The following is a 26,831-nucleotide window of genomic DNA, read 5'->3' on the forward strand; positions in this document are numbered from 1 at the left end:
TGGGCCAATCATTTTAATACCAGCTCCTGTTATTACGGCAGAGTAGGAGTAGAAAGAGACACTGGGTAAAGATGAACCCCGGCTTGTTGACAGCCTTTGAGCTCAAGTAGAGCGGACACCTAAGTGGCCTTTGCCTCTGCCTCCCTCTGTTAGTTACCAGCTCTGCCATCGACAGCTGGAGAGTGTCACTCTCGACCGCCGGCTGTGCATTCCCCTGTCCATCTCCCTTTACGATTCCATCTATTTTATATTTCCTTGTGGACTGGAAAGTGCACTTTCCTCATAGAAACACTGAACCGCATGGACTTTGCTTAACTCACTCGTGGCTCCTGTTGGCTGGGGGCAACAAATTACTTCTGATTTCTTATTTGGCTCCTCTTTCACTTGTATTTTGTATTTTAATGCGGACAACAATCTTCTGGCTGTCAGTAGGTGCGTCTGTATGTGTGTGTGGCATTTTATTTAAATTAATGCCATTATAGTGTTAAAAGCATTTGAAAATTGTTGGCACGTGCACTGGCTAAAATTTGTTATAGAATTAACAGTGCATGAGATGATTTCTGCTTCCCAGCCAAAAAGTAAAAAAATAAATAAAATGCCTCACGTATTTAAGCTAATTTATAATCGTTTTTGTGGCATATAACCTCATTAGAGCGTGCATGTGTTCCATAAAATTCAGTTTTCGGGTCGGGTCGGCACTTTTAATGACCTTTTTTTGTGTGCGTGTGCGCGTGTGTGAGCAAATAACAGAAAAAATTAAATGATGATGCTGGAAATGAGGCTGAAAAGTGATGTTCCCAGTCCTTGGCTCAGTTCCAGCCCCAGCCTCAGGGTCCATGGCAATGTCATTTAATTGTTTTTTTATACTTTTCTTTTTCATTCCGCATCTGATCAGCATTCTCACTTAATTTAACCTCGAGTTGAACATTTTTATGGCATACTTTTCAGGGCGAATTTAAGCAGCAATGAAAAGACAGAGTATAAAGAATTTCTTTGTGCAAATGTGTGCGTATGTGTGTGGCAACATGATGTGCAGCTGTCTCCGTGGCAAGAAACGTGTCAGCTATTATGTATATATGTATACTTTTATGTGTACGTGCATACATACATTTTTATATATAGTCTGCTCGAAGACGTCCTCGTGTCTGTGTCAAGACAAAGCCATGCATAAAATAAATACTGTAGAAAAAAACTTCCAACGGGATGGACTGCTTGGACGCTTAAAATACCCTTTAAAACAGAGGATACATGAAATGATTTTCGAAGCATATGCTCAGAAATGTATAGAGATGAGATGAAGAGAAAGAGGGATCATAAAAATTGCTTCGTATTAATTGTCAGCAAAGGATGGTGGAGCCCTCCAAGGAGATCGAGTGGGTCCCTACATTTCGAAACCGATATGCATCAAGTTTCAGATATATTTTCAGTGGATAAAAATATATAAATCAACACACTGACAGAGTTCGATTTACTCGTTATATTTTCAACTTTTTCGTGTTCTGCAAGCCACTAGCTAAATTTAGAATACACCCCAAATGGGCCACGATATGTAAATATGTACATACATGCATGCCTGGGAAAATTTCAAGTACTTGTCTACATAAGTACTCATATAATTCATTACCTGATGCTTTTGTCTACGAAGCATTTTCCCTCGCGCTTTCACTCTCCAAATTCTCCTCTGAGTGGCTTCATATTATATATATGCATATCATATTATTTCATATTATAACTCCCACACATTTAGATGGTATGTGATTTTTACCTCTTCAAAATTTGCTTCTACTCGTCCTTCTTCATTTGTAGCTGTTTAATCTGAAAAATATTAAATGGTTGACTGTTTACCTTTCCTTTTTATTTTTTGTGTTTGTTTTTCTTTTTTTTGCAACATTTCACGGCCCAGTGTTGAGTTGAGGCTTTAAGTCCGGGAGCAAACAAAAAAGCAAGTCGAAAAAGTTTCTCGCTGCTCAATGTCAGGGACTAATTGGGCATCTTACGAGTGGGTTGGGTTCCTGTTTACGAGTTGGCTACATTTGTTGGACTCATTACGAACGTTAATTCAACAGCAGTGACTACATTCTGTTCCGCCCAAAACCGACGCTGCCTGTCGACTAATTAAGCTTCGATTAACTTTGCCACGAGAACAATAGAGCACTCTGACACCAGAATGGTTCCCATTCCTCGTCACAATCCTTGCTCCAGCAGATCCCACTCATTCCCAGGCAGCTGTTATGACCTAAGGAACATTTCTAGCCAGGCAGAGTACGTAAGGAATCCCAATTGGAATCGCTTTGTATACATCTAATATAATCGAAATAAGTATGAGAAACATTTCAAGTGCTTTTGGCCAGAAGTTTCCCCTCAACATCAGCCACACGATGCGGTATCATTTCAGTTGAAACTATGGATCTATGGAGTAATGGTTATAGCCCCGAGTGTTCAAAAGTTCAAGATTGTGCACAATTGCAACAATGGAATACAAGTTTTCATGTTGAATGGGAATTAGAGTAGCGTAGAAGCCTCAACAATGTTTACGCCGTGGGCCAAGTCAATGAAAACTTCAGTATAGATCAAATATTGAAGCAAGGTATTTGTATGGCTGAAACCAAATAAGTGTAGGGTACGGTACAGTTGGCTTCATTTAGGGTGGGGCGGAGATGGGTATTAAATTGCATGCATTTTCACTTAAATTATTTGGGAAATTATTCTATAAGTTTCTCAAAACCACAAAAATCTCGATAAAGTTTCAACGAAAATTAAAGGCATTCACCAATATCGAGTGCTGACTGTACCATATCAGTTTGTTTAAAAAATCATGACCCATTTATATGTTGTTGGTTGAGGCAGGATGAGGCAGACGAGGCATCGCTGCGGGGGATTTCCGATCGTTTTGTCAGCGACACCGATGCCAATTTCAATCAATTCAATTAATGCCTCAATTCATGGTTTTATCCCCAGCTCTCTGTCTGTGTAGTGCCAGAGAAACCAACAAAAAAAATATAAAGCAGAGCAGAGCAAAAGAATACTGAACGGAAATCCCGAAACAAACCGCACTGGCCGTCAGCAGACAATGCAAATTGTTTGAGTGCTGCTCTGCCCCTCTCCTTCACTCTCACTCTCACTCTTCGGCATCCGTATCTGTTTTGTAGCTGGTATATCTGTGCTATATCTGTGTATCTGTGTTGTATCTGTAACTGCGGTTTTCGTTTTGGCCTTCTTTTTGTGTTTGCGATTTTATTTGCATGTGAAGTATTTGGAGTATTTGCGTACTACGCTCGAGTGTATTCATTCTCTTTGGGTCGGTTTTTGGGTCGAAGTGCACAAAAGAGGGGAAGGTGAATTTAATGTACTTGCAGTTCATTCCGTATTCATGCACTTTACAATTTCTTGTTTCCGGAGCAACGGCTGGCCACACTGGGCGACCAGGGGATGCAGAAGGACGTCCCTCATTCATTCGGTGTCGTGTGGGGCAATCATCTGCTCTTGAGTGCCTGAGTATTCTTTAAGCTATCCTGCATGCAGTTGATGGAGTGAGCCTTGAGTGGGTGGAGGGAAGACTCCCTCCTCGGGTAGCTGCAGCTGTAAGCTTGATTTATGTGCGCATCTTCTCATGTGGCCAACGAAGCAAAGAATTGGTTTTCGTCTGATCCAAATTTAAGCACAGCTTTAAGCGAAAGTATACGCAAGCTCAACACCCACCCGATGTATATGGAACAATGCATCCACCCATCGAAGCGGAAACACGTGCAGCCTGGCGACAATCATTACAAGGACGATGAGCATAGGCGACACAACAGAAACATCATGGCGGACGGAAGCGCAAGCACAGCACACAGCAATGAACTGTCATCGGTGTTGTGTCTCTCTGTGTGTGTGTGTGTGTGTGTGTGTGTGCGTTATTTGCATACCACAGTACGTGTCACGTGTATATGTGCCACAATTTATGAAGAGGTCGGACACATACGACAGAAAAGTCTCTCCCATTATGTCAAACATTTTGTTTATCTTTTATGGAACATGTTCCCCCCCGCCGAATGACTACTCACTGCTGCAACTACGAGGACATACGTGCCTGTTGAATTGCCAGCGCCACGACTCCGATTTAGTTCACATTTTTACGGGGCAATCGAGCACAAATTAAACCCGGATCAAAGGCTTGAGAGTTCCACAAAGCCACTCCACTCCATTCCCCAAGCACTTTGGTCGATTTTTTTCCTCTCGAACTTCATTCTTTTTCTCTCTCTCTCTGGCTGAACTTGCAGCCAAAGTTTTTGCTTTGTCCGTCCGGAGAGTAGTGGGAGCCAAGTAAGTAAAAGAAGTGAGCACAATTAGGTCAATACTCTGCCAAATTGTTTGTGCACGAGCAGGGTCGATGGTGCTGGAACCAAAAGGCAGCCAGCTAATCCGAGTCAGCTCGGAGCTCTTAAAGCTGTTCAACTTGAACATTAAGTCTTGTCTTTGTCTTGGGCCATAATTAATACACGGAAAATAGTTATTGGTCATCCATAGAGCTGGTCCACACTCGCCATCGCGGCCGCTCCATTGTTCGGGAGTGTAATAAGCCTATTATTATGGGAAGCCCCTCTGCGCTGCCATCAATTATACTCGAACTAATAATGTTATCTCAATAGTACTCATACGCAGTGTTTGCTGCAGCAAATCGGACTATACAGGCGTACCACGGGGTTGCAAATATCTGCAGAAGCGGATTGGGGTCTCCTTTAAATAGTAAAGACATCCAAGCGAAGTCTTCAAAACAGAGCTTGTTCCTCTTAGGCCCTTTTGTACAAGCGACAAATATATTTTTAAGCGAATTTTTAAGGCCACAAACTTCTGCCAGACAGACCTGTCCCCGAAGCAGCAGCCCTGTTGATGGCAATAAATCCTGAAGTTCATTAAAAAGTCTATTTAGACTTTCACCTGCTGCGCGGCAAGTGTTATGAAAATGAGAGCTCAGGATTGCGGACATATCTTTGTTTGGCTTGACCTTGACGTATGACAGCTCATAAGAAGGCAATTGGAGAAAGTTCTCCCTAAGGAAGGTTAACGTTTCGGCAGAGTGGAACTTGCCTTGCAGCTTCAAGATAAGATAATTGAGCAGGAAAACAGCAGACGAGAGGTCGATTGGGTGGAGAGATTTGTGCGAGTAGCCAACATTATCATGCAGCTGTTGGCAAACAACCTTCGATGAAATCTCCTGAAAAACAAACTCCAGGCAAAGGTACACAGCTTCTGCACTTGGTTAATTAATACAGGAATAAGAGAGGACAACAACAAAACAACATCGAGAGCGTCAACTGTGACCAAATATGTAGGAAAATGTACACACATATCCATCCATTCACTGACTTCATCCAACTAAAAAGTGTATCCCCATTGAAGAGTCAGCCAGAGCGACATCAAAAGGAAGCGCTCCAATAAATGTGAATAGCGTCACGATGAACAAGAACCATACCCAGCACATACCCATGTATGTAGGTGTGTGTGTGTGTGTGTTTTCTTTATTGTATATTTTATTTGCATGTATAGCCACCCGACTGTGCCTGTGTTAAACTTTTAGCCACAACATGCTGCAGTCAGCTCGGGCTTTGATTGATGTTCTGCAGGAACATGAGAGTGCAAATTGACTGATAACAACATAAAAATGCAAATGGTTAAAGCCTCAATGGTAATGGTCCCCAATGGTCAATTGCAAAATGATAATTTAATGAAAATATTTTCTTGTTGTCAAGCAATTCATCGCAGCTCATGCATGCCTCATTCATGCCCCACTCATGCCTCACTCGTGCAGCTGAGAGGCACAGAAGACTCGAGTCAATTAAACATCAATGGACAAGTATCTGGGCACTCACCCAATACTGATTGGCTCCATTAGCTCTGTAGATTATGTAGAGAACCATCAAGGAACTATAGATGATGAGAATGAGCAGCAGCAGAATGATATAAACGATTTTCCAGCGTTGATCGATCTTGTGGCGCTCCAAGCTGATATTGCGGCGCGGAAACATCAGAACTGCATTCGAGTTGACACACAATATATACACTCTAAGTATAGGAAACTTCTTTAGCTGATGGATATTAATCTTTGGCTTCCCCTTGAACTTTGTGGCCAAAATCTTGCTTTGGAATCTGTTCTTTAATTGATTAGATTGTCTCGGCCAACCCGGACGAACAGGCAAAACAACAGAATGTTAACATTTTATTGAAATTACTAAACCATTCTTCGTTTCGCAGCCAGATTCAACTCAACGGCAAAAGTTTTGGCTAATTATTTAAGTTAATTGGCCTTTGTCCGCAAAGAGCCGCCAGCTGGGGTTGGAATTTGGAGTTGGGGGTCAGGCCTAAAATATTTGCTAAGAGCCCACAAAATGTCTCGCAAATTTGTTCAAATTACTTCAAACACACAACAAGAGTTGCCACAACTCAACGACATCCTTACGGGCGGGCCAGGAGTCGGCAGCAAGCCGGCAGCAGCAGCATCAGAATTCCATGCATAAATAAAGACATCTCCATGGCCCACTCGGAGAGTGATGATGGCAGAGGAGATTGCTGTGGAGTGTGAAGTGAAGTCCATAGAATGGACTTTTGTTTGCGGTTAAGAGATGAAAAGTCATTTCTCTCCATTATTTGGCAACTAATTGGTTGTAGGAGTGTTCTGAAATGGACAGCCTGCCCAAAGAATCCGGTATTTCCTGGAGGTGCTAAATTGGTCGGCACTCTTGTCTGTGGTCTGGCTATCCTGCTGCTCCTGCCGCTGCGTCAATTATATGCAAATGGTCGAAATGAAGAATGCAACTTATTAAGGCAGCTGCCAGTGACTGCCACATTAAGTGATACTCGAAGTTCACAACACAACTGACTGGCTGACTGGCTGCCTCTTTCCGTGGAGTGGGTGGAATTTTGATTGAACGAAAGATTGGGGTTTTGGGGCTTGTATGTATCCCTTGTGGCTTGGCGCTTCTCTTTCTGTTGCCGCTTCAATTTCAGTTTCTGTTTGATGTTAATGAAAGTTTCCGTCATGCAAATAAGGCCAAAAGCATGGAAATCAGTGAAACAAATTGCAATCTGCTTTTTATCGCCTTTCGCTGCATGACAAGGAGCGAAAGGCTGCCGCCTACCGACTGCCGCCAGCCGACTGCTTCCTTGGGCCATCATCGATTGCCCTTACTCTGGAACTCTGGCACGAGTTTTTTGTATCCTGCGTTCATTGCTTCCTTTCGCTGGGCAGGCTATTGACTTGCTCATTATGGCCCAGGCCTGATGCTGACTGCTCTTCCTCCAGCTCCTGACTGCCTGTCCTGCGTCTCGCTGCCTCTCTGTTCGGTTCGCCTCGCTTCGGTTCGCTTCACATAGCTTCGTTTCATTTTCAATTTGCTGTAAAGCATAGCACTATCCACTCCGCATACGTATCGTGGCAATCAGAATCAGAGACCATAAATTGTTAAAATATCTTAACGGATATTCAATTTCCCGTGGCTCGGCGTAGTGGCCCAAAATGCATTAAAATCATAACAAAAGCTAAGCCGATCCCACTAAAGATGCCAGAGAACTGCTCAGCTCGAGCATTCTATTATTAAAAATTCAAAGTCGTTATAGAATGGCAAACTTTTTCAGACGATGGCCCTCCGCACATAATAATAATACAGTAAAGGCCAAAAAAAGAAGAAATAATAGAGCGAGAAAAGTCAAGGCAGGGACAGCAAGGAGACAGCTTCTGCACAACTATCTCCTCGTACTATGAGCCATAGCTATGAAGGACTGAAGAAGAGCTGGCAGCAGAGCTCGGGAACTCATGGGGAAACTAAGAAACTGCAAAACTGAGAAGTTGAGCGACTGCGAGAGAGAGAGAGAGACTCAACTATGCCCAAGTTGGCTGTCCAACTGTTTATTTTCTGTAGAGTTCGCCTTCCACTGGCTTCAGACCTATTACGCTTGGTGGCGCAACCCATTATCTGCATGGCTAGCGGGTGGATGGGTGGATGGATGGGCTCGGGGGCACCCGTAGGAGGCAAGTTGTCAACCAACTTTGCAACAATAATCGCCAACGCCAGAGAGGCAGCAACAGTGGCAGAAGGAGCAGCTGAAGGAGCATCACAGCAATGACAGAACTGAAAAAGCAAGTCCATAGATAAAAACAATAGCTCTACCAATCTACATTCACGACCAGAGAATACCCTGGTATAACCTGTATACCCTGTACCCTATTCTCGTTCAGTAAATTATAATTTATATGGAAATTGTCACATCTGCTAAACGCACACGCACACCAAGTGCAGTGGCTATTGAGATTAGATCTGAGCCCACGAAAATAATATACACCTGTTGTACCCTATGTGTAAAGTGGGCATGGCCAGGAAACAATAGGACTTTAGGCTGAAATTCATTCTGGCCTAGACTGCGACTTTTAGCATCGTTGCACCAAAATAAAAAATAAAACAAAAAAACAAAAGCAGAAAGGTCCTCCTGAAAGGAGCAAAAGGCTGAGCATATTGGCTGAGCCGAAGCCAAGGATCTCTTCAGAATTTCAAGTGGGCCTGCACAAAGGCGTGTGATTACTTTCCTTTGTGTTTGGCCAGAGAGAAAGCCAAGTGGTGGCAAAGGAGGGGATGTGCAGACGGGCAGGCTGAGTGCATATGACATAGTTGGGATACCAGGAAAAGAGAGCGCAGGAACCAAGTTCCGGGATGAGATTACTTATGAAACTTAATCGTATTTGAAGATTATTATCAACCGACAACTTTTAGGTTTAATGAACTCTTCGATTGGCACTTCAAATGTCAGCCTTTGTCTTTGTGTTTGCCCTTTCCCCACCACCTCCACGACACATATGTAAGTTTCATGCTAATTAAAATTAGCATATTTCCCCTACGTATTTTCCCTAACTGTGCACAGCCAGATCAGGGTCTGGTGTGGTTGGGTTGTGCTCCACAGTCACATTATCTGGCTCCAGCCACACGAAGACGGGGCAAAACTACGCGCCGAAAGCTGATTAAAAGAGAAGGCTAACAAGCGTTCCACTGCCACAATCCCCATATGTCGCCTGGTTCCATTTGTTCGGGTTAGCTGCTGTGCCATTCTGGGCACTGCCTTAAAGCCGTAAAAAATTATTAGACCTTTTTTGTTGCTGAACTGGAGAGCTCAAAAGGCATTATGCCTTTTAATTAAATCGTTGAGACGTGTGTCAGACATTAAATAAAATGGAATAAGCTATGTATGTATTTAAATATATATTTAAATTGAACATATCTGCCCTGAAGGGGAAGGTTTGATTACATGATTTTATATTAAACATGATAATTATGTGCCAGCCTTTGCAGCTGACGCTGCAATTGATCTTACGACGCGCTGCGCATTTATTATGAAAAATGGAAGGGACGTGTGAGACGCTTCCTACGCGTCACATCTTTTATACCCGGCACTCGGTACTACATCTGCTTCTAAGCAATGTTTTGTCAAATTTTTAATTTTTTTTCATCTGTCATCTACATCTACAACACTTCTCACACCAACACGCTCCTTTAGCTCTCTCCCCTTCCCTAGACCCACACACTGCAGACTCGCGGCAGAGGCAGAGGCAGCACCCGCACACAAAAAAATCAAATACATGCTGCGGGACGGGGTGGGTTAAAAGTCGGCAGAAGCAGAGGGACGGCAGAGGCAGAGGCCGAGTAAAGCAGAGTTTGAATGAGAGAATGTAAAAAAAACAACAAAAGCTGCGGGACAGGGTGGGTTTAGCCACTGCAAATTAATTTCTTCATTTTGGCCATAATAATGATCCAATCGGATCCCAATTCGGCAATCTGATAGATATAGTTAATCCCTACAGAATGGCAGAATTTTAAGTTTTCTTGACGATCTGATAGATATGGCCATTTCCTACGGAATGGCGTTTTTAGTTTTCTTTTATCTTCAAAATTGTAGATTTGGGAGTCTTTCGCGGTTTTGAGGGGGCGGATGGGGGCGTGGGCCATTTTTGAAATACACTTGTAACAGTGTGAGCATACAGAAGTCTGGATGCCAAGTTTGGTGGCTCTAGCTTTTATGGTCTCTGAGATCCAGGCGCTCAACAAGACGGACGGACGGACGGACAGACAGACATGGCTCAATCGACTCGGCTATTTATGCTGGTCAAGAATATATATACTTTATGGGGTCGGAAACGTTTCCTTCTGTGTGTTACATACTTTGTGCACAAATACAATATACCCTCTATTTACTCTTCGAGTCCAGGGTATAAAAAACAATTAAATATTATACAAGTTACAATAAAAGCGCAAACCTTTTCCATTAAGAATCAGCCAGGGTTTACATCATTTCGGAGCTTCCATTCCGCTTGGCTTGTTTTTGGAGGATGCATTGTCCTTGACCAAGTCAAGGGGAGTCCGAGTCCGAATCAGAGTCCAAGTACTGCCTCGAGCCCTTTCTTAATTGCCGGAAATGCAAATGGTAGTGGTGGGGCAGCCATTTCGACCATAAATGATTTCCATTTTAAATGCGTGGGAAACGCTTTTCCTTTCTCCATTTATTTACTTTTGGAGGTGAGCGGTCTTCTTTTTTGGTCCCACTTTGTACGCAATTTCCTTTCCATTCTCTTTGCCACTTTTCACCTCCTTAAAGAGGGTATTATGATTTCGAGCAGATGTTTGTAACGATTTAAATTTTGAATTTCAGATTATTACCTGGCTGTTTCTGCATTATAGGTATTATAAAAATTAGCTGCCATGGCATCAATCGGATGAGAAATTGCTGAAGCAACTATAAGATAGAGAGGATGGAGAGAATGTCTCTGGAAATGATCCAATAAATTAAAGAGATAATGGCTCTGCAAGTGTATCTAGAGCTTCGGTACTTAGGACAGCTTTAGATTATTTTTCTGTGGGTTCGTGGTGGAGAGTTCTCACTCCAAATTGGATTTTATTTGCAAGACGCTCTTAGGTTAAATGGACCAGAGACTGTCTTAAAACCCGCCGACCCCAAGTGAGATCTCGAAATGAATTTAAAAGCCACTTCTCGGGGCACCACTCACCCAAGGAGCAGACCCAGAGACTCATTCGTTTGTTGTCTGTCTATAAATAAATGTCGCAAATCTAACATTTCAATTCAAATGCCCAACGTACACTGCGTATCCTGTCAATTTGTGAGCTCTCTGGCACATTTGCATAACAAAATTGCCATGCACTTTTCTTCCGGCTACGATTTTTTCGAATATATACGCTTTGAACTTTACCGGATTCCGGAGTCGAAAGCCTAGATGGAGTCGCCATCACAGTCACAGTTATCCATTTGCAGATTTTGCGAGTTTTGACTGCAGAGTGTCAACAAAATAAATGCATAAATAAGATCAGCGTGTCAGGCCATGGCCCCAGGCTCCATGTTCCCTCAAAGCGGATTCAATATAACGAGAAGATGAAAAATGTCAGAGCTTTGCATTATTAAAGTTCAGCTTGGCTGGTGAAAGTTGGCTGGCAACTTTTCCCGTGCTGATAAATGGCCCAAAGCTGTACTAAAGAAAACTATTCCATCTTACTCCTTGCGTGAACATCCTTCAATTGAAATATATCTTTCACTTTACGTATATACATACATAATGGGGATGTGTATGTGTGCGAGTGCATGACTAGGCGAAGCTCTCCAGCGTAGTATAAGAATAGTGATTGAAAGTCGATGGTCGGGGGAAATGGAATGCCATGCCTCAGAGTCGATTACTTAGACTCTGCTCGGGTTGAGTTCCTTCTGCCAGTTTAATTAATTACATGCTCACGAAGTCTCTCCATCCGCTTGCTCCCCGCTCTACTCTTAAATTAAAACTCCCAAAATATTTATTCTGTTCTTTTTTTGTGTGTTTTTTTTCTGCGAGTTTTTTTTGTTCACATCAATTCATTTATTTGTAAAATAGGTCCGTGCCTTGAGTGTGTTTTTGTTTCGAATTTAAGTTTCCTAATGTACACGACATAAAGTTAAGGTATACAATTATTGTATTCATACATACATATATGTATATGTATACATAATATAGTTCATAACTTATAATCTAAATGCATGTTTTTAGCTCGTATGTTTCGCCCTTCCATCCATCCTTCCTTCCTTCCGTTCACTTCATTTGTTCTGTTTTTGGTATATGCAAAACTGCAGAAAATAGTGTTTATTTTTTACGTTTTCGTTCTTTTGTTTTTTGTTTTGTTTTGTGTGTATAAATTTGCATACTTTTGTAGGTGTTTTCGGTAACTATTTCTGACTTGATCTCTTTGGCATGCGACTCCGTTGGTTGGTTGGTTTGCTTAGGGGCGGGAGCTTGGTTTGGTTGTTCGATTGGGGGGGATTACAACTCTGAAGCAGACACTTAGTAAGCATTAATGGGGGGACCCAACATTATACATATGTTACAACAATTACAATTACAATTACAATTACAATTACCAACGTTATATCTAGATATCTTTACTGTTTATGACTGATATGGGGGGGCCCTAAGCTAGATCCTTAAACTGACGCTGAAAGTACATGTTTTCCATGTCCATTTCCAGTATATTTCAGTATATTTATTATTTGTCTGAGATGAGCCTTAGCCTAGAATAGGTCGATAGCTGCTGCTCTTAAAGGTAAGAACTAAGTTACGTGGGATGGGGCAGGGGAGGATTATGTCTAGACATTCACTCCACTCGGCTTCTTCTCATATGATATTCCCACTCTCATTCTCTCTCGAGAGCTGTGTGGGACTTAAGCCTCTATGAGATCTGCTTGAAAGACCAAAGAATTGAATATTTATACGATTTGCTTGGGTTTACGGCGACACAACTGATGGATCGACTTTTGACTACGCGCACACACGTCTCTAGGGTAAGCTCCATTTGACAGATTAATGCTACAACTTAGGGCTGTTTAGACTATGTACAAGGACTATTCGTCCACTTTACACTAACATAATTAGGATTAGGATTGGGGATCTTTTAGAGCTCCACTTCCATTTCCGCCAGCACTCCCACAAACGATCAGTGCACTCCCAACTATAGTAGGCCTGGCTCTGGTGGTTCACTGTAGCCGTTCCCTGTGCCCGTTACCCGCTTCACGGGTCTGGGGGTGGGTGTTTACAGCTCACTTACGCCTGTCCGGCGGCAATGAACTGCACCACAGTACTGGGCGTACTGGTGGATGCCGCCAATGCCACCGACACCGCCTCTGGGTTTGTGGTTGAGGTTGCACTTGTCGCAAACGGCGCAGCGCCCGCAGCGCTTGTGGCTGCCGCCTGACACTCGGCGGCAGGTACGCGCTTCACCAGCATCCGACTGGACTTGACCGCTATCCATTCGTTGCGAGCGGCATCGAACCAAGTCAGCCCCAGGTTGTAGCGCCCATTCAGATTGGCGTGCTGGCAATGAGAGAACCACCAGCCCCCCTCATAATTGGCAGCGCAGTGCGTCTGTGAGATGTCGCGGTCGTCGTCGATGGCCGAGAACTGCATACCCTGCTGGTAGTTAAGTGCATCGGATGCATTCCCGCTATACTCCCCGATCTGCAGGCGGAAGCCATCGGCACGCGACGAGATGTAGAATCGGGCATACTCGGCCACCCACACGTTGTCGTAGATGTCCTGCATCTGCACCCTCAGGCGGCTGCAATTGTCCAGCGTGAGGTGATGCAGCTGCTCGTTGCCGATCCAGAATTCGCCGCCGGGCTTGCCGAAGCCATGGGCATAGTCCGCCCAAGTGCGATTGAAGTCGGCACTGCCGTCGAAACGTCGCTGCACCGTGGTCCATCCATCCGCGGTGCAGTGCGACATCAGGGGGTGGTGCTGGCCGGCGGGCGCAATCAGATGCAGGCCATCCGCCTGTGTGTGCACCTCGCTGCAGTCGTGTGGCAGCTTGTTGATGATGGCCTCGTACTGTGCCTCGACATTCTCCAGTTCGCTCACGAGGGTCTCCGCCAGGGCCGAGTCGATGCTGGCCTCCTGTTGCAGCTGCTGGTGTTGCTGCTGCAGCTGGTGGTGCGGACGCTTGTGGGGCTTGTTCAGGTGGGAGAGCTGCAGGAGAGGAAAGAACAGAAAGAACAGAGAAAGAAATATATAGAATGTGTGCAAGGAATTTCGATCAATCTGCATCGAAGAGATCAGTAGGAGGAGCAGGACCTACCTTGTTCTTCAGTTCATCGTTCACCAACGACTGCAGCCTGTCCACGTTCGTCTGCAGGCTCTCCACTGTGCTCACGAGCTTCCGGATGCCATTGCGCTCGTCCTGCAGCACGCTCACGCTGACGGCCATGGCCTGGAGAGAGCGAGCCGCGTTCTTGCCCTCCTCCCGCACCAGGCTCTGCTCCGAGGTGATCTGGGCGTTGGCAAACTCCAGCTTGGAGATCTCATGCCGCAGCTCCGGTATGCTCTTGTCCATCTTCGTCTGCAGCCCCTCCACGTCCTCGAGCAGCTCCAGCATGGACGTGTGCAGCTTGTCCAGCGACGCGATTTGGCTGCTCAGATTGAAGTTGGCATTGGCAATGCGATGCTGCTCCACCTCCAGGCCGCGTACCCGCTCATCAATGTGATGGAATCGTAGCTCATTCACCTGCCGCCGAAGTCCACGATGGGCCTGCTGCAGTGCGTGGATCTGTTGGCTCTGGAAGCGGCAGTGACGGCGTTTGTGGTCGGCCAGCGCGACGTTGGAGCTGGAACTGGAGCCAGAGAGCTGTAAAGAAAGGAGAAAAGGGGTTACATATGGATAATAGGAGGAGCTTGCAAGAACCAAATGCTTTTTAGAGTATCTAAAGAGTACTCCAAAGCTCCACGAGATTCTTTTGTTGTATGTGTCGTGCGCTGGGATTATGTGCTGGGAATTGAATGCTAAATCCATTTATTATAAATGCATTTCATAACCAGGCAAAAGCCGCGGCAGTGTGACATGAGGTTTGTGTAGGTGTGGATAGGAGGTTGCAAGATGGAGACTGAAAAGCTTGCAACAATAATGTCAGCACCAGCCACAGCCACGCCAAAAGCGTGTAAGTCCCCGAAGCTTCAGCTGCTGCTGCTGCTGCTCTCAACCCTCTGCGGGAAAAAAGAAGCTGCATACATTTCCACACACCCACAATATGCCTAGAAATAATTTCGCAGAGTGACAGCCGCGCAAGCAGCTGTAAGCTAAAGGTAATGCCATTTGGGTCACATTCATCTACCGTCTCCGAGCAACTATCTGCGGAGTGCAGTGAATGGATTTGCATGGCCGTGATATCTATGTGTGTACGAGTATCTACGCCCTCTCACTCGTTTCGTTATATTTTCCTTTCATTAGATGGTTACTTCTGCTCCGCTCAATGGGCTGCCATCATTCATAGAAAAGTCTCTCGTAATTGACTAATAAAGGACGACGCTGCTGGGGACAAAACTCGACTGAAAATGTGCTGCTAATGAATGCAATGAATGTGTCAACCCAGAAGGAGGTCCTGCCTGTGGCAAAATTATGATATACTTGTCTTGGAGTATCTGCTTTAAGAAGGGTCGAAATAAAAAGAAAAACGAACATCATTTCGTGTTCCATTTAAGGATTTTCTCTGCTTTCACTTTGATGATTATTTCTCTGCATTGGCAACTTTTTTATGTTATTCAAGGGGGTTATCTCTGGGACACCAATACGTACAGAAAATAAATATAATTTCCCTCGTCTTTACATTTCATACGCAAAAAATGTGAAAGCCAAAAAAGATGAGTTTTTTCTGACTCCATTGAAAGCTTTTATTCAACCAGAGAACAGAGATTTGCACTTTGGAAATCACTAAAATACATATAATTCAAATAAAATACAGAAAGTTCTTTATGCGAAGTCCCTTTGCATCGAAGAATATAACTGGAGATCATTTTACCTTCTCTTTTTATTAAATTATTCCAAACAAAATACGAAAACATATTGGTCCACTGGCTTCATAGTTTTCTTGTTTTAAATAACAATAAATCTGTGCAAAAACATTCAGTAAATATTGGGCCTTCCCTTTAAATTAACAAAAAGTGTTTGACTTTTTCCCGAAAGATATACAAAGTCGGACTTTTAACAATTAATTTATTTTCCGTCATTTGAAGGAATTTCTCTCCTCGAATTCAATTAGTCGCCGGGAAGTAAAAACAAACAGAAAGCCAACTGTAAAAAAAATATGGAAAATATGTACGAATTCATGAATATTTATGCCAAAGTTGCGTTTGTGCCTCATTGAGGTTCGAATAATACGGAGCGGGCCCATTGCTGCCACTCTGGGGCTCCCTTCCTCTCTCTCCCGCGCGCTCTTGCGCTGTTTGCTTTGCCCTCACGCACGTGCCGCAGTGTGGTGCGGCAGTGGTGCTGCACTCGCTGCTGTGAGTTGTGGGTGGCATCGACGTTGTTTTATGCGAAAGGTCACGAACGCGGCTAATACGACACGTTCGCGTTTTATATGAACTCTGGACGAGACGGGGAAGCGCCCATCAAAAAAGGAGAATTTCCTCAATATTTATTTGTCCGTGTCGGGGAGGGAGTTGGCATATAAATTCCGGCCATCAGCGCAATAATTAAATGTGATTTATGCAGCTAAAATATCTCGCAGGACGACAGGTTGTCTGTCCCGAAATGACAATTATTTCTTTACGGGGATGGCTTGTCGATGGTCGCGTTAATTGAAATCGAAATTAAAGCATAAATATTTGAAATGGATAGCGGATCCCGGGAAGAGTGGCAGAGCAGGGGGAGTCAACTAATTAATTTCCAGACATACACAGACACCGCGCAGGGTGAGTAGAGCGAGAGGCTGCACCATTCCATATCCCCAGCTTCTTTCGTGGGTTTGTTCAAGGATTAAAAGTGAACATTTTACATGCTGTACTTAAGTGAAAGCTAACAAGGATTTGCTATTAGCGTGACAGCTATTCTAGAGAGACAGGGGGGTGAGCATTGTTGCATTGCAATAGGAAAAAGAGCAAAAGTCTGCTCCTGCTGCCACTCCATCAGGACCTGCTTCAGCTTGTGCTTTTGCTCTACAGCGAATTGTCGTAAAAATTTAATAGGACTTTTGTGCGATGCTTGAAAAAGTTACGCTCAGTGGGGGCGGAACAACAGTCGGAGGGGGAGGCGGATTGGTGGAAGACTCCTAGGGAAGCGGGCGCCACAAAATGCCATTAACTTAATGCGCATTTGGGGGCCCGGCCCGGTGCTGGGGCGACCTCAACCTCCAGCCTGTACCCAAGCGGAGAGCCCGACCTCAAAGGCTACGTCAACGTCAACCTTATCCTTGGCGAACAAAATATATAAAACTGGCAGACGTGTGCATAATTTCCTACTAGAATTATTCCCACAAATATTTCGCCGAAAAGCACATTTAATTTTCTTGTGTATGGCACAAAGAGCAAAGCTACGGCATTTTCAATGCATAAAAACTCTTTTCGAAATTGAAAAGCAATTCGAGTCATGCAGATCCGCTCTCCCCCACTCCCCCAGCTGGTATCATATATCCATTCAAGCAGAACCGATTCCGATCCCAGCCCCAGCCCCAATCGTGTCTCAAGTGCACGCCAAAAGTTTCAATAAAGATAATTCGACTCATGAAATAAATATCAAGTATGTACACTTGTAGGTATTACTCTTACAAACATACACATAAATATGTACAGGAGTAGGAGGTGGTGTGGGGCACCTTAGGAGCAGCAGCAGCCGTAACAACAACCTCTAGAACAATCAAACAAATTGCCAGCAACAACAGCAGCAGCAGCAGCAGAAGAAACAACAGCAGAAACAGAAACAATAGGGGGCCAAGCAGTGAGAGGACGGCTACACTGAGAGAAACCAGCGATAAAAGTTTCCGTGCCATAAGAGAGACCGTAAAATATTAGTGGATATTATTGGGATTAAATTGGATTGGAAGATTTCAGTATTCTCAGATTGAAGAGTGGATTGGAACACTTTACTGTAGAATAGTGAATATTTGCTCGCAGTGTAGCGACCAGGGAGCGAATGGAACGTAACATGAAACAAAAGCAAAACAAATATCAACATAAATGAGGTAAAAATGCCTGAGAACGGAGTGTGGTGTATGTGTGGGGAGCCGGGGGAGCAAACGCCGAAATGCCTGCCGTGTCTCAGGCCTGCTCATGGGGCTCGTTCCTTTCGTCTCGTTCTGCTCCTTCCTGTTTCTGCTTTAGGATGATGCTGCTGCTGCTGCCTCTATATATACACACACACTTGTACATATGTATGTATATCTGCCTATCTGTCGTGTTTGTCTGTTAGTCTGTCTGTCTGACGGCCGCGCATTTGTTTGCTTTGCTAATTTAACAGCAAGTCCCTCATATGAGCCTGAGCATGTCCCAGATTCTATTCTTTCCCACTCCTTGTGGCAGTTATGGTAGCATCAATAACCAATGATAAACATTTGCCTTTTCCTTTCTTTTTTTGTGTCTTCTTTTGGGCACACGCTCTCTCTCTCTCTCTCTCTCTCTCTCTCTCTCTCTCTCGACAACTGTTGCCAGTGACAGCTTTCATCAACGCGTTTTCTTGTATAACATATGTACATACACATGTACATATGCATATGCATTTGGGCATGTTCTGGTGCCTGTGTTTAGACATATCTTTGGCAGAAATTTGCAATTAGAGTTGTCAGATTATAGCCAATGCCATGCTGTCACAGGCAGATGTGTCCTTTGTTCGGAACACAACGACCCCTGACCAGGGGAATCGATTAGAGCTCAAACGACATCACCTCTGATGGGTAAGTGGGTATACGGTTACGAGAACGAGAACGAAAGCGAGAACGAGAACGAGGTCAAGGAGTAGTATGTATGTACAAAGTCTTAGGATTAGGGTCAATAAGGGTACCTATGCCCTGGTACATACCCATCAAAGGAGTTGACTGCCATCGAAAGAGCAACCACAACCAATTTAAGAGGAAATTTATTTAATTAATTATTTACCCGAACGGAACGAACCCTTGGGTTAAGAGTTTAGGTTCGCTTTAATCTGCAGAGCTTTAGCTTTTATCTTTTGATATGCTAAGTACACAGTTCCTGTAAATAATTTTCACATATTTATGTTATTTATTGCGCATTTCTGTTTATGGATTTTCTTCTTAGCATTTGACTCTGTCCTTGACCAACATTTTTGCTACAATTTGCCTTCCAATCCAAAAAGGTTCTCTCCGGTTATTTTTCTGCATATTTTTTTGTATTTTCCTAATTTTTTCTACTTTTTTCCCACACATTTCCCTTAATTTCTCTCTCTTTCTTTGCCACATTTTCCATTTAATCAAATAAAGAAAAGTTGATTAAATTTATCCAGACACACAACGAATTTTGAGCTTTTTTTTCAGCCACCTTTACAATTTTATTGTTGTTGTTTTATATTATTTTTATTTATTTTGCTGGTGGTTCTACTTGAGCTGCTTTCGGTTCCCAAGCTGCCATCCCATCCCATCCCATCCTCTTCTCTGTTCTCCCTGTGTGCTGTTGCCTGCTCTTTGTTCTAATTTAACCTAATTTCTGCTTTGTTGCGCTTTTATAATAACAGTTTCCAAAAAATTGCTCGTGGTTCTTGTCTGTGTCTTATGGGAAAGTTCCAGGAACAGGTTTCGATGTTCGTGTCCGTCCTGCTCACCTCCAACGATTCCCCGTCTGTCTGTCAGTCGGTGGGAAGCAGATAATGTTGGCAAACATCGCAAGCCGAAGCTATTGATACACTTCATTCATTATTCATTATTTTAAAGGCAGATCAATAAAGTGCAATCGAGCTCTAGCTTGTGTTCTAGCTTTATATAAATCGGAACGTAATATTCCTCATAGGTGCTGCGTGGTTGTCTCAAGCATTTCTTCTTAATCAAAGAACCCTTTGCTGTGCATTAGTGTAATTTCGTCATAATGGAAAGGATCAAATCAACAGAGAATGAAAGGGAGTGGGCACAAAAGGAAGCCAGGCAGCAAGGGAGAGAACTGATTATCGAGACACTTGAGAGCATCTGCCGCTCCTGCTAGCCCTCCTCTCTCTCTCTCTCTCTCTCTTTCAGCTGTCTGACTCTTTTTTTTTTGCTACTCCCTGTCCCTCTCCCACTCCATCGGTTGACTCTGCCAAAAGTTGGTAAGACAAAAGGCGGCAACGACAAGAGTCCGTCCCTCAGAAGCCAGTTTCTGAAGCAGCTGGCCGCTGGACCACTTGCCACTGACCAGCAGGAGGGGAGAGAACCTTCGACTCTGTGTTCCCCCTCTGTGTTGCTCCCTGCCCATCCCCATTGAAGGCGATTAAAAGGTGATTTCCTGCTTTTTGTTTTGCAATTTTCAGCAATTTCGTTATATATTTTTGGCAAAGAGCACCCCTGCTCCCATCCCATTAATAATATGGACACACACACACACATGCACACACATAACATTAACACACACACACACACACACACACTTAGATGGAGGCCTCATTGATGCTTGCGTGTGCGTTGAAGGTCCGGCGAAAGCCGCTTAAGCTGCCTGGCTGAACATTTAATCCCCCATTTGATATACCCCGTGCACGAGGAGATCCAGGGTATATGGGCTTATGAAACGATGTGAAAGGATAGACGAATATGACTTGCCGTGCCTTCTTTTGTACCAGACGATCATCCTTCATCAATTTATCTAGGGTTCTTGCTAGCTTCGGATCCAGTTTCCATTGGATATGGATTATTTTCATTGGAGTTAACGTTTGGGAGTGCACCAAAAGTATTCCATTTTGTTGTTTCCTTATTATTTAGCTTACAAATTCTATTTCGCCTTTCATTCACGGGTAATTGCTTTGGCTCAATGAAATTTCTTGGCTTTTGTGTGTGGCGGACACAAAGCAAGACAAAGTATTCGTCTAAGCAAACAAATTTCGTTCAAGCTAAACTTCAAAGTGGGGCAGGCTAAGAGCAAGGGAATGGTTGGGGCCAGCACCAGCAACAGCAGCAGCAGCAGCGATGGCTACAGAACAGGTGGTGGCAGATAAACCAGTTTTAAGCTTGCCCCCCCAAGGGAAAAGGGCCCCACTGACATATTTTGCTGACGGTCGTTTGACGCAGCGGCATCCTCATATTGGGGCAGACCGACGCGCATAATCCTTTTAATGAAGCAACTTGGGGAGCTTGTTGCCCCGTTGCCCCGCAACCGGTGCACACCAACAGCAACAGCAACAGCAGCCGTGCAGCCCTGCTTTTCGGTTGCCTCTTTACCTGTTAGCAGCTGCTTTTGTTTTTTGCCATTATTGTTGCCTCCTTCACTGTCCGGTCTGTGGGCGATGCTACTGCTGCTCCTGATGTTGCCCCTTTGTTGACATTAATTATAATTAACAAGGTGCAAGGAAATCGACTGTTTGAAAACTCCAGCTTCATGGAGCCTAGATTTTCAGTTGCAACGAATCCCCCCATATAGCGATCCCAACTGAAAGATCTTCAATTTCAGTCATCTCTTCAAATGATTCACATGGCCAATAAGGGCTTCATTGGCTTAGAGGGGCCGCTGAGTGCCACGCATTAAATATTAAATACGACTTCATACGTCCTGCGTATGAGTAATTTGGGCAACGCATGTGGCACTGCCACACTGCCACAGCCAGGCCATTAAAACAAGAGGCAGAGGGCTGGGCCTCGGCTCTCGACCCGTCTCAACGCGACTCGTTAGCACATCGTGCCGCATGATGATGGGACACGCCACAGGCCACCCGCTGCACCCCATCCGAGCTGGCTTCGAGTATAAAATAAGGCATAAAACGGCCAGATAATGCCCCACCAGGTTGGTGGCTGCTTTATGGGGCCCGCACTTAAAGCGAGGCCCTAAACCAGGGTCCTCCACCTGGACGGGCCCTGCGTGCTTATCTGATCATTAGCATAAAGTGTACACCCACCTCCTGGCTGCTGGTGCTGCTGCTGCTGCTACTCTCCTCCTCGATGCTGGCTGAGTTCGGCTGGGGGTTTAACTTCTGGTGGCGGGAAAGGGCGTGCTGGTAGTCCTCTTCCTGCTGGAGCATCTCCTCGCGCAGCTCTTGGACGAGCACCTCCGTCTGTTGCTGTCGCTCGTGCTGGGCGGCCAGCTCTAGCTTGATCTGCTGGAAATCGTTGCGGATGGTGGCCAGATCCTCGTAGCCGGCGCTGCGCTGCTGCACGTCCTTGGCCACGTTGCCGGCAGTATGCTGCAGCTCTGCCAGCTGCTTGCGTATCTCGGATATGGCCTGCTGCAGCCACTCGACGGTGAGGCGCTCCTTGTTGCTGCCCTGGGAGCCGCGCAGGCTAGCCACCTCTTCTCTGTGGAGTGCACAAAATCGAAAATCAAGTATTAAAAGTAGTTTAATTAGCAGCGTAGGGAGCGGCAGGAGCAGGATGCCTGTGCGTAACATTATAATTGCGGCTCTGTCTGGCCCCACACCCGGGAATCTAATTTAAATTGACAATTTCAAGCGGACAGGCGACCTAATTGCCTGTGGTCCGCTAATGGGATTTTAGCCGCCATAGAATGAAGCTCCACCGCCCCGCTAAAACCACTCCGAACTCCCCCCGATCATTGCGCATTTTCTATTTTCAATTTTCGGAATAAATCCAGTCATAGCCAGACGGCGCCCGACATCCGTTGCAAATGGAAATCACAGAAGTCATATAACAGAAAAAATTGCTAGCAAACACAAAACAAAACAAAACAAAACAAACTTTAACCAAAAATCCAAAACACGAGATGAGAGTGGCAGCCACAAACAGCAGCAATTTGGTGGGTAAAACGATGTTTAAATGTTGAAAGCGAAAATGTTGTAGCACTTGTGGCAGCTATTGGCAAAGAAAGAAGAGCTTGAGCGCATTTTTGTGGCATTTCAGACAATTAAAGAAGTCAGCTGGAAGGAAGCGGAAGTGGAAGTGGAGGCAGAAGCAGAAGCAGCAGCAGCACCAGGAGTCGCCACAAAACAAGGGAGCGGCAGGAACAGAACAATTCTAGAGTGTAGGTAAAAAGTTTTGTTTTTGGTGGCTTTGCTGCAGCTGCCTTTCCGGCCTGTTCTGTCTTTCCCGCTGCTATTGCTCCTTCTCCTTTTCCTGTTCCTGGTTTCCTCTGTCAAAGGAGCAAACCACATGAAATTTTCATCAAGAAAGTCACGACACAAAAAGAAAATTTGGGTAGCACTGCTCTTCGCTTCTTTTCTCTGGCTTGTGCATACATTAAATGTGGTTCAGTTTTTATTTCCGCCTGCGTATACGCAATATTTAAAATTGTTTCCAAGCGTGTGTGTGTGTGTGACTTTTTTTTGTTGTTATTTTTATAACTTTGAAAACTTTTGCTGCCCATGTGGTAAAAGTTCTGCTGCCACCGCTGTTGCTGCTGGCGACGCTTTGACAATACAATTTTTATCATAATTATTTAAATATTTAATTAAAAAAGCGGGGGAGGGCTGTTGCTGAGCATAGTCGAGTATTGGGTGTCCGAAAGTTTTTTAGGAGTTTTCCAATGGATTTCCCAATGTTTATCAAAGTAAACCAGAAAAAAAGAATTGCTTTTTAGTCCTCTCAGTATTTGAAAACAAAGGATGGAAGGGTGGAGGGGCGGAAGCACCCTTACAACTGGAAACTGTTGTAATGTCAAACAAATTGGAACATGAATTGGGTTTTTCGGTTGACTGCCACACGGATTTTCCATCAGCCATGAGACGATGTAGAAAAAAACACAGCCAAACAGGGCACGCCATTCAGGTGAAAATTGAAAATGCTGTCAACGACAAGCGAGAAAATTGAAAACGCAACATGCACTGCTTGGCTGACTGCAGCTGCAGTTGGGAATGATTTGACGATGGCTGATGGTATCGACCGCCACATCCACAGCCACACTGGATTTCGCATCAGCGAAATTACTGGTCACAATTTAATTACCAAAATTGGGGGCCCAACTCCGCTGCAGGTCTCCAATCGGGCAACTGCGAAAGCTATCAAATGTAACCAAATCTACTCCTCAGAAGAGCACAGGACAGGGCACAGGGCGCACAGCATAAAGGACGCACCACACAGTCTCATCAGATAATGATGTGGGGCTGTGGCACTGGACAACAGCTACTGGGAACTGGCTTAGTGTGTGGCCAGTGTATCACATAAACCACAGTTGACATGACGTTTGACTGGCGGTTGTCCAGGGAGCTCCTTCCCTGCCTCTACGTGGCACATACGAGTGCGTTCCGTGTGTGTGCGCGTGTCCTGAATTATTTACGGTGTCACTGACAAAGTTTACGATGTCCACGACAGCAACAACCACGGACTAACCTTGGCTATTTGTACAGTAAATTAAGAGTGTGCCATCTTTCGTATTTTTTACTCCGGATACGGACACGGATACGGTACGGCCAAGGGAACAGAGGCAGCCCAAGGAGAGATGGGGCACTGATGTATGTGTGTTCTGCTCGATGAGACAATCATTATTAGTCAGCCTCAGTCCCCGGACAACAAAACAAATCACGAATACTACGCAAACTTGGGCAGGGCAGGGCAGCGCTGACCTGGGCTGGGCTGGGCTCATGGACAGAGGAATGGACTCCTGGCTCGTTGTGGCTCAGCTCTGATTAGATTTCTCAGCTCCTTCCTCCCTGCCAAGATTTGTTTGCATTAGAAGGAGACATTCCTGGCATTCCTTTCGCATTTTGCACACAAAAACTTGGGCAACTGGAAAAATTTTAAGTCAGCGTAACGTGAAAACTGTTGCCTACTTTGGAGGGTACTAATTTCCCAACTAGACTAGGTAAAAGTTGCACGACAAAGTTATACGTGACTCGGGGCAAGTTTGTTTAGAGTTCTCCCTGTGGGGCCACAAATTAACGGCAAATACATTGAGCAACTGCACGGACTACTAATTAAAAATTCAAATGCAACTCGGAGTTATCCTGATTAATGGCTTGGCTAGACATAATGATATTGTATGTACCTGAGTTTGTTCAGTTCAGTCCGCATATCGGCATCAGCGCTGGCCGCATCCGTTGTGAGCCTTAGGGACTTGCGTAGATTGTGCTCGAGCATCTCGTAATCCTCGCGGCGGCGCATTATCAGGGCATTCAGCTGCTTGGAGAGCAGGCGCACCTGATCGTCCAGCTTGAAGGAGGCGGTGGTGTGCTGGGCAGTCTGGGGCAGGGTCTGTCCGCTCGAGAGCATTTCCAGGGAGCTGAGGCTCTCGTCCTCGCTTTCTACGCCCTCCTCGGCATCCTCCACAAAGCGCAGCAGTTCCACACTGGAGGGCACTGTCTGCTCCTTCCTGTCCTTTGCTTTCTGCGGGTTCTCCGAAGTGGTACGGGCGGCATCACGCAACATGTTGTTCACATCGCTGAGCACCACGCCGGCAGTGGCAGCTGCAACAACGGGACGGCTCAATGCCGCCGCCAATAGAATTAGCCGCAAAATGTTGGTGGCAGGCATTGTTGCAGGGGCAATTTAAATGCTTATTTATGCGAAACTTTCTCTTGCTTTTTTCCTGGTTTCTGAAATGTCTGGCAATTTCTCATTCACACCGCGGAAAAAAACTCGAAGTCAGACGTGGAATTTATGCAAATGGCTCTCACGCATGCCGACACAAACGACTTTCGGTTGGGGTAGGAGGGTAGAAGGCGATGGGGGAAGGGCGTGAAAGTTAAACACCCTATAAAGGCGCTGGCAAACAATGTTACAATTATTTCTGCCGCCAAACACCGCACTTGTTTCCTTCTGTTTCCCTCTTTTTCGCTCTGCTGTGCACTGTTTGGCCACCCGAATCGAGGCACAACGAAGTCCACTAAAAACCAAATAAATGTACTCTTCACTCGCTTCACTCTTAATACGTTTGGTTTATGGTATGTGGAGTCGATTAGCTCCAAGGCAAACGAACTAGTCAGCGCGGCGGTCGTCGAAGGACTTGAACGCCGCGTCGTTGGATCTTCCTTTTATACGCGGCTGGTTCGTGCCCGAAGCCAGGCTTCGGCTGGTGTGCTAAGAGAGCCGCACACGAGAGAGAAGCTATGGCTGAAGAGCATGCAACAAGCAGCAGCAGCAGCAGCCGTTCGTTTCGTGCCAAGGTGTATTTAATCAAGGGCTGGCCTTTGCAGAGAGCTCTCATCGCAGCTCATTGACAATGGGCGATTGGAAGAGCGGAAATACACCTTTTAGGCTTGCGTTCCTGGGCAAGCGTGGGCGAAAAGAGCCAGCTGCTGGCACACTTAAGAGAGCGAGCCCAACAAAACAAAAAGAGCAAAGCAATCCAACTGCGAAATAAAGGCTAGAGCTCGCCTCCTCAACTCTATGAAGATCTGTAGAGTATGTTTCGTTCCGAATTTAGCTTGAAGACTTTCCTTCAGTCAGAGACCCAGCGAAAGTAAGCAAAAATGGCGTATGCATATGGTCGTGACTGGTCGTCCTGCTGCTGCTGCTGCTGCTCCTGCTTCTGACACATGGCGCGCTTGCGGTGAATCAACATTCAGACAGGACAACAACTCCAGCCGCAGCAACGAACGGCAGATGTTAGGCCACGGCTGCTGCCCTATAGGCAGACGTAAAAGTGCGAAAACATGTTGAAGTGCTGCGTTGGAGTACGAGGGGGACACAGGGGAAGCAGGAATGCTCTGGCTGGAAATACAATGTGAAATGATGCCAAGTTGTGGCTGGAATGGAATTAAGATTTGCTTGGATGGAGGAAGAACATTTAGAACAGAGCATCCTGGATGTGTCTATGGTTCCTCTACCTGAATCTAGTTTTCTCTGTTGGTGCTGTTAAAGAATCTACTTATACTTTAGAAGTTTTTTCATTGCAACCCCGGAATCGAAAGGTATCTCAATAATCCTCTATTAATTTCCATCCCACAACTTTTTCTTCAGTTTGGACAGGGAACACTTCGGATATGCCCCAGGTTATCTTT

At 45.1% G+C, this 26,831-nt stretch overlaps 1 protein-coding gene across 1 annotated transcript; it reads right to left on the reverse strand.

Moving 5' to 3' along the window:
* Positions 1-12,146: 12,146 nt before the first annotated feature.
* Positions 12,147-25,849, reverse strand: LOC117587927 (protein scabrous). Its single transcript, XM_034278917.1, has 4 exons — positions 24,878-25,849; positions 21,840-22,236; positions 14,127-14,672; positions 12,147-14,017 (listed from the first exon to the last, which is right to left on the reverse strand). The coding sequence occupies exons 1-4, from the start codon at positions 25,360-25,362 to the stop codon at positions 13,097-13,099; spliced, it is 2,349 nt and encodes a 782-aa protein (XP_034134808.1). The 5' UTR covers positions 25,363-25,849; the 3' UTR covers positions 12,147-13,096.
* Between the last annotated feature and the right edge of the window lie 982 nt (positions 25,850-26,831).

Source organism: Drosophila guanche, unplaced genomic scaffold (genome assembly GCF_900245975.1).
Source record: "Drosophila guanche unplaced genomic scaffold, DGUA_6, whole genome shotgun sequence".
Lineage (NCBI taxonomy): Eukaryota > Metazoa > Arthropoda > Insecta > Diptera > Drosophilidae > Drosophila > Drosophila guanche.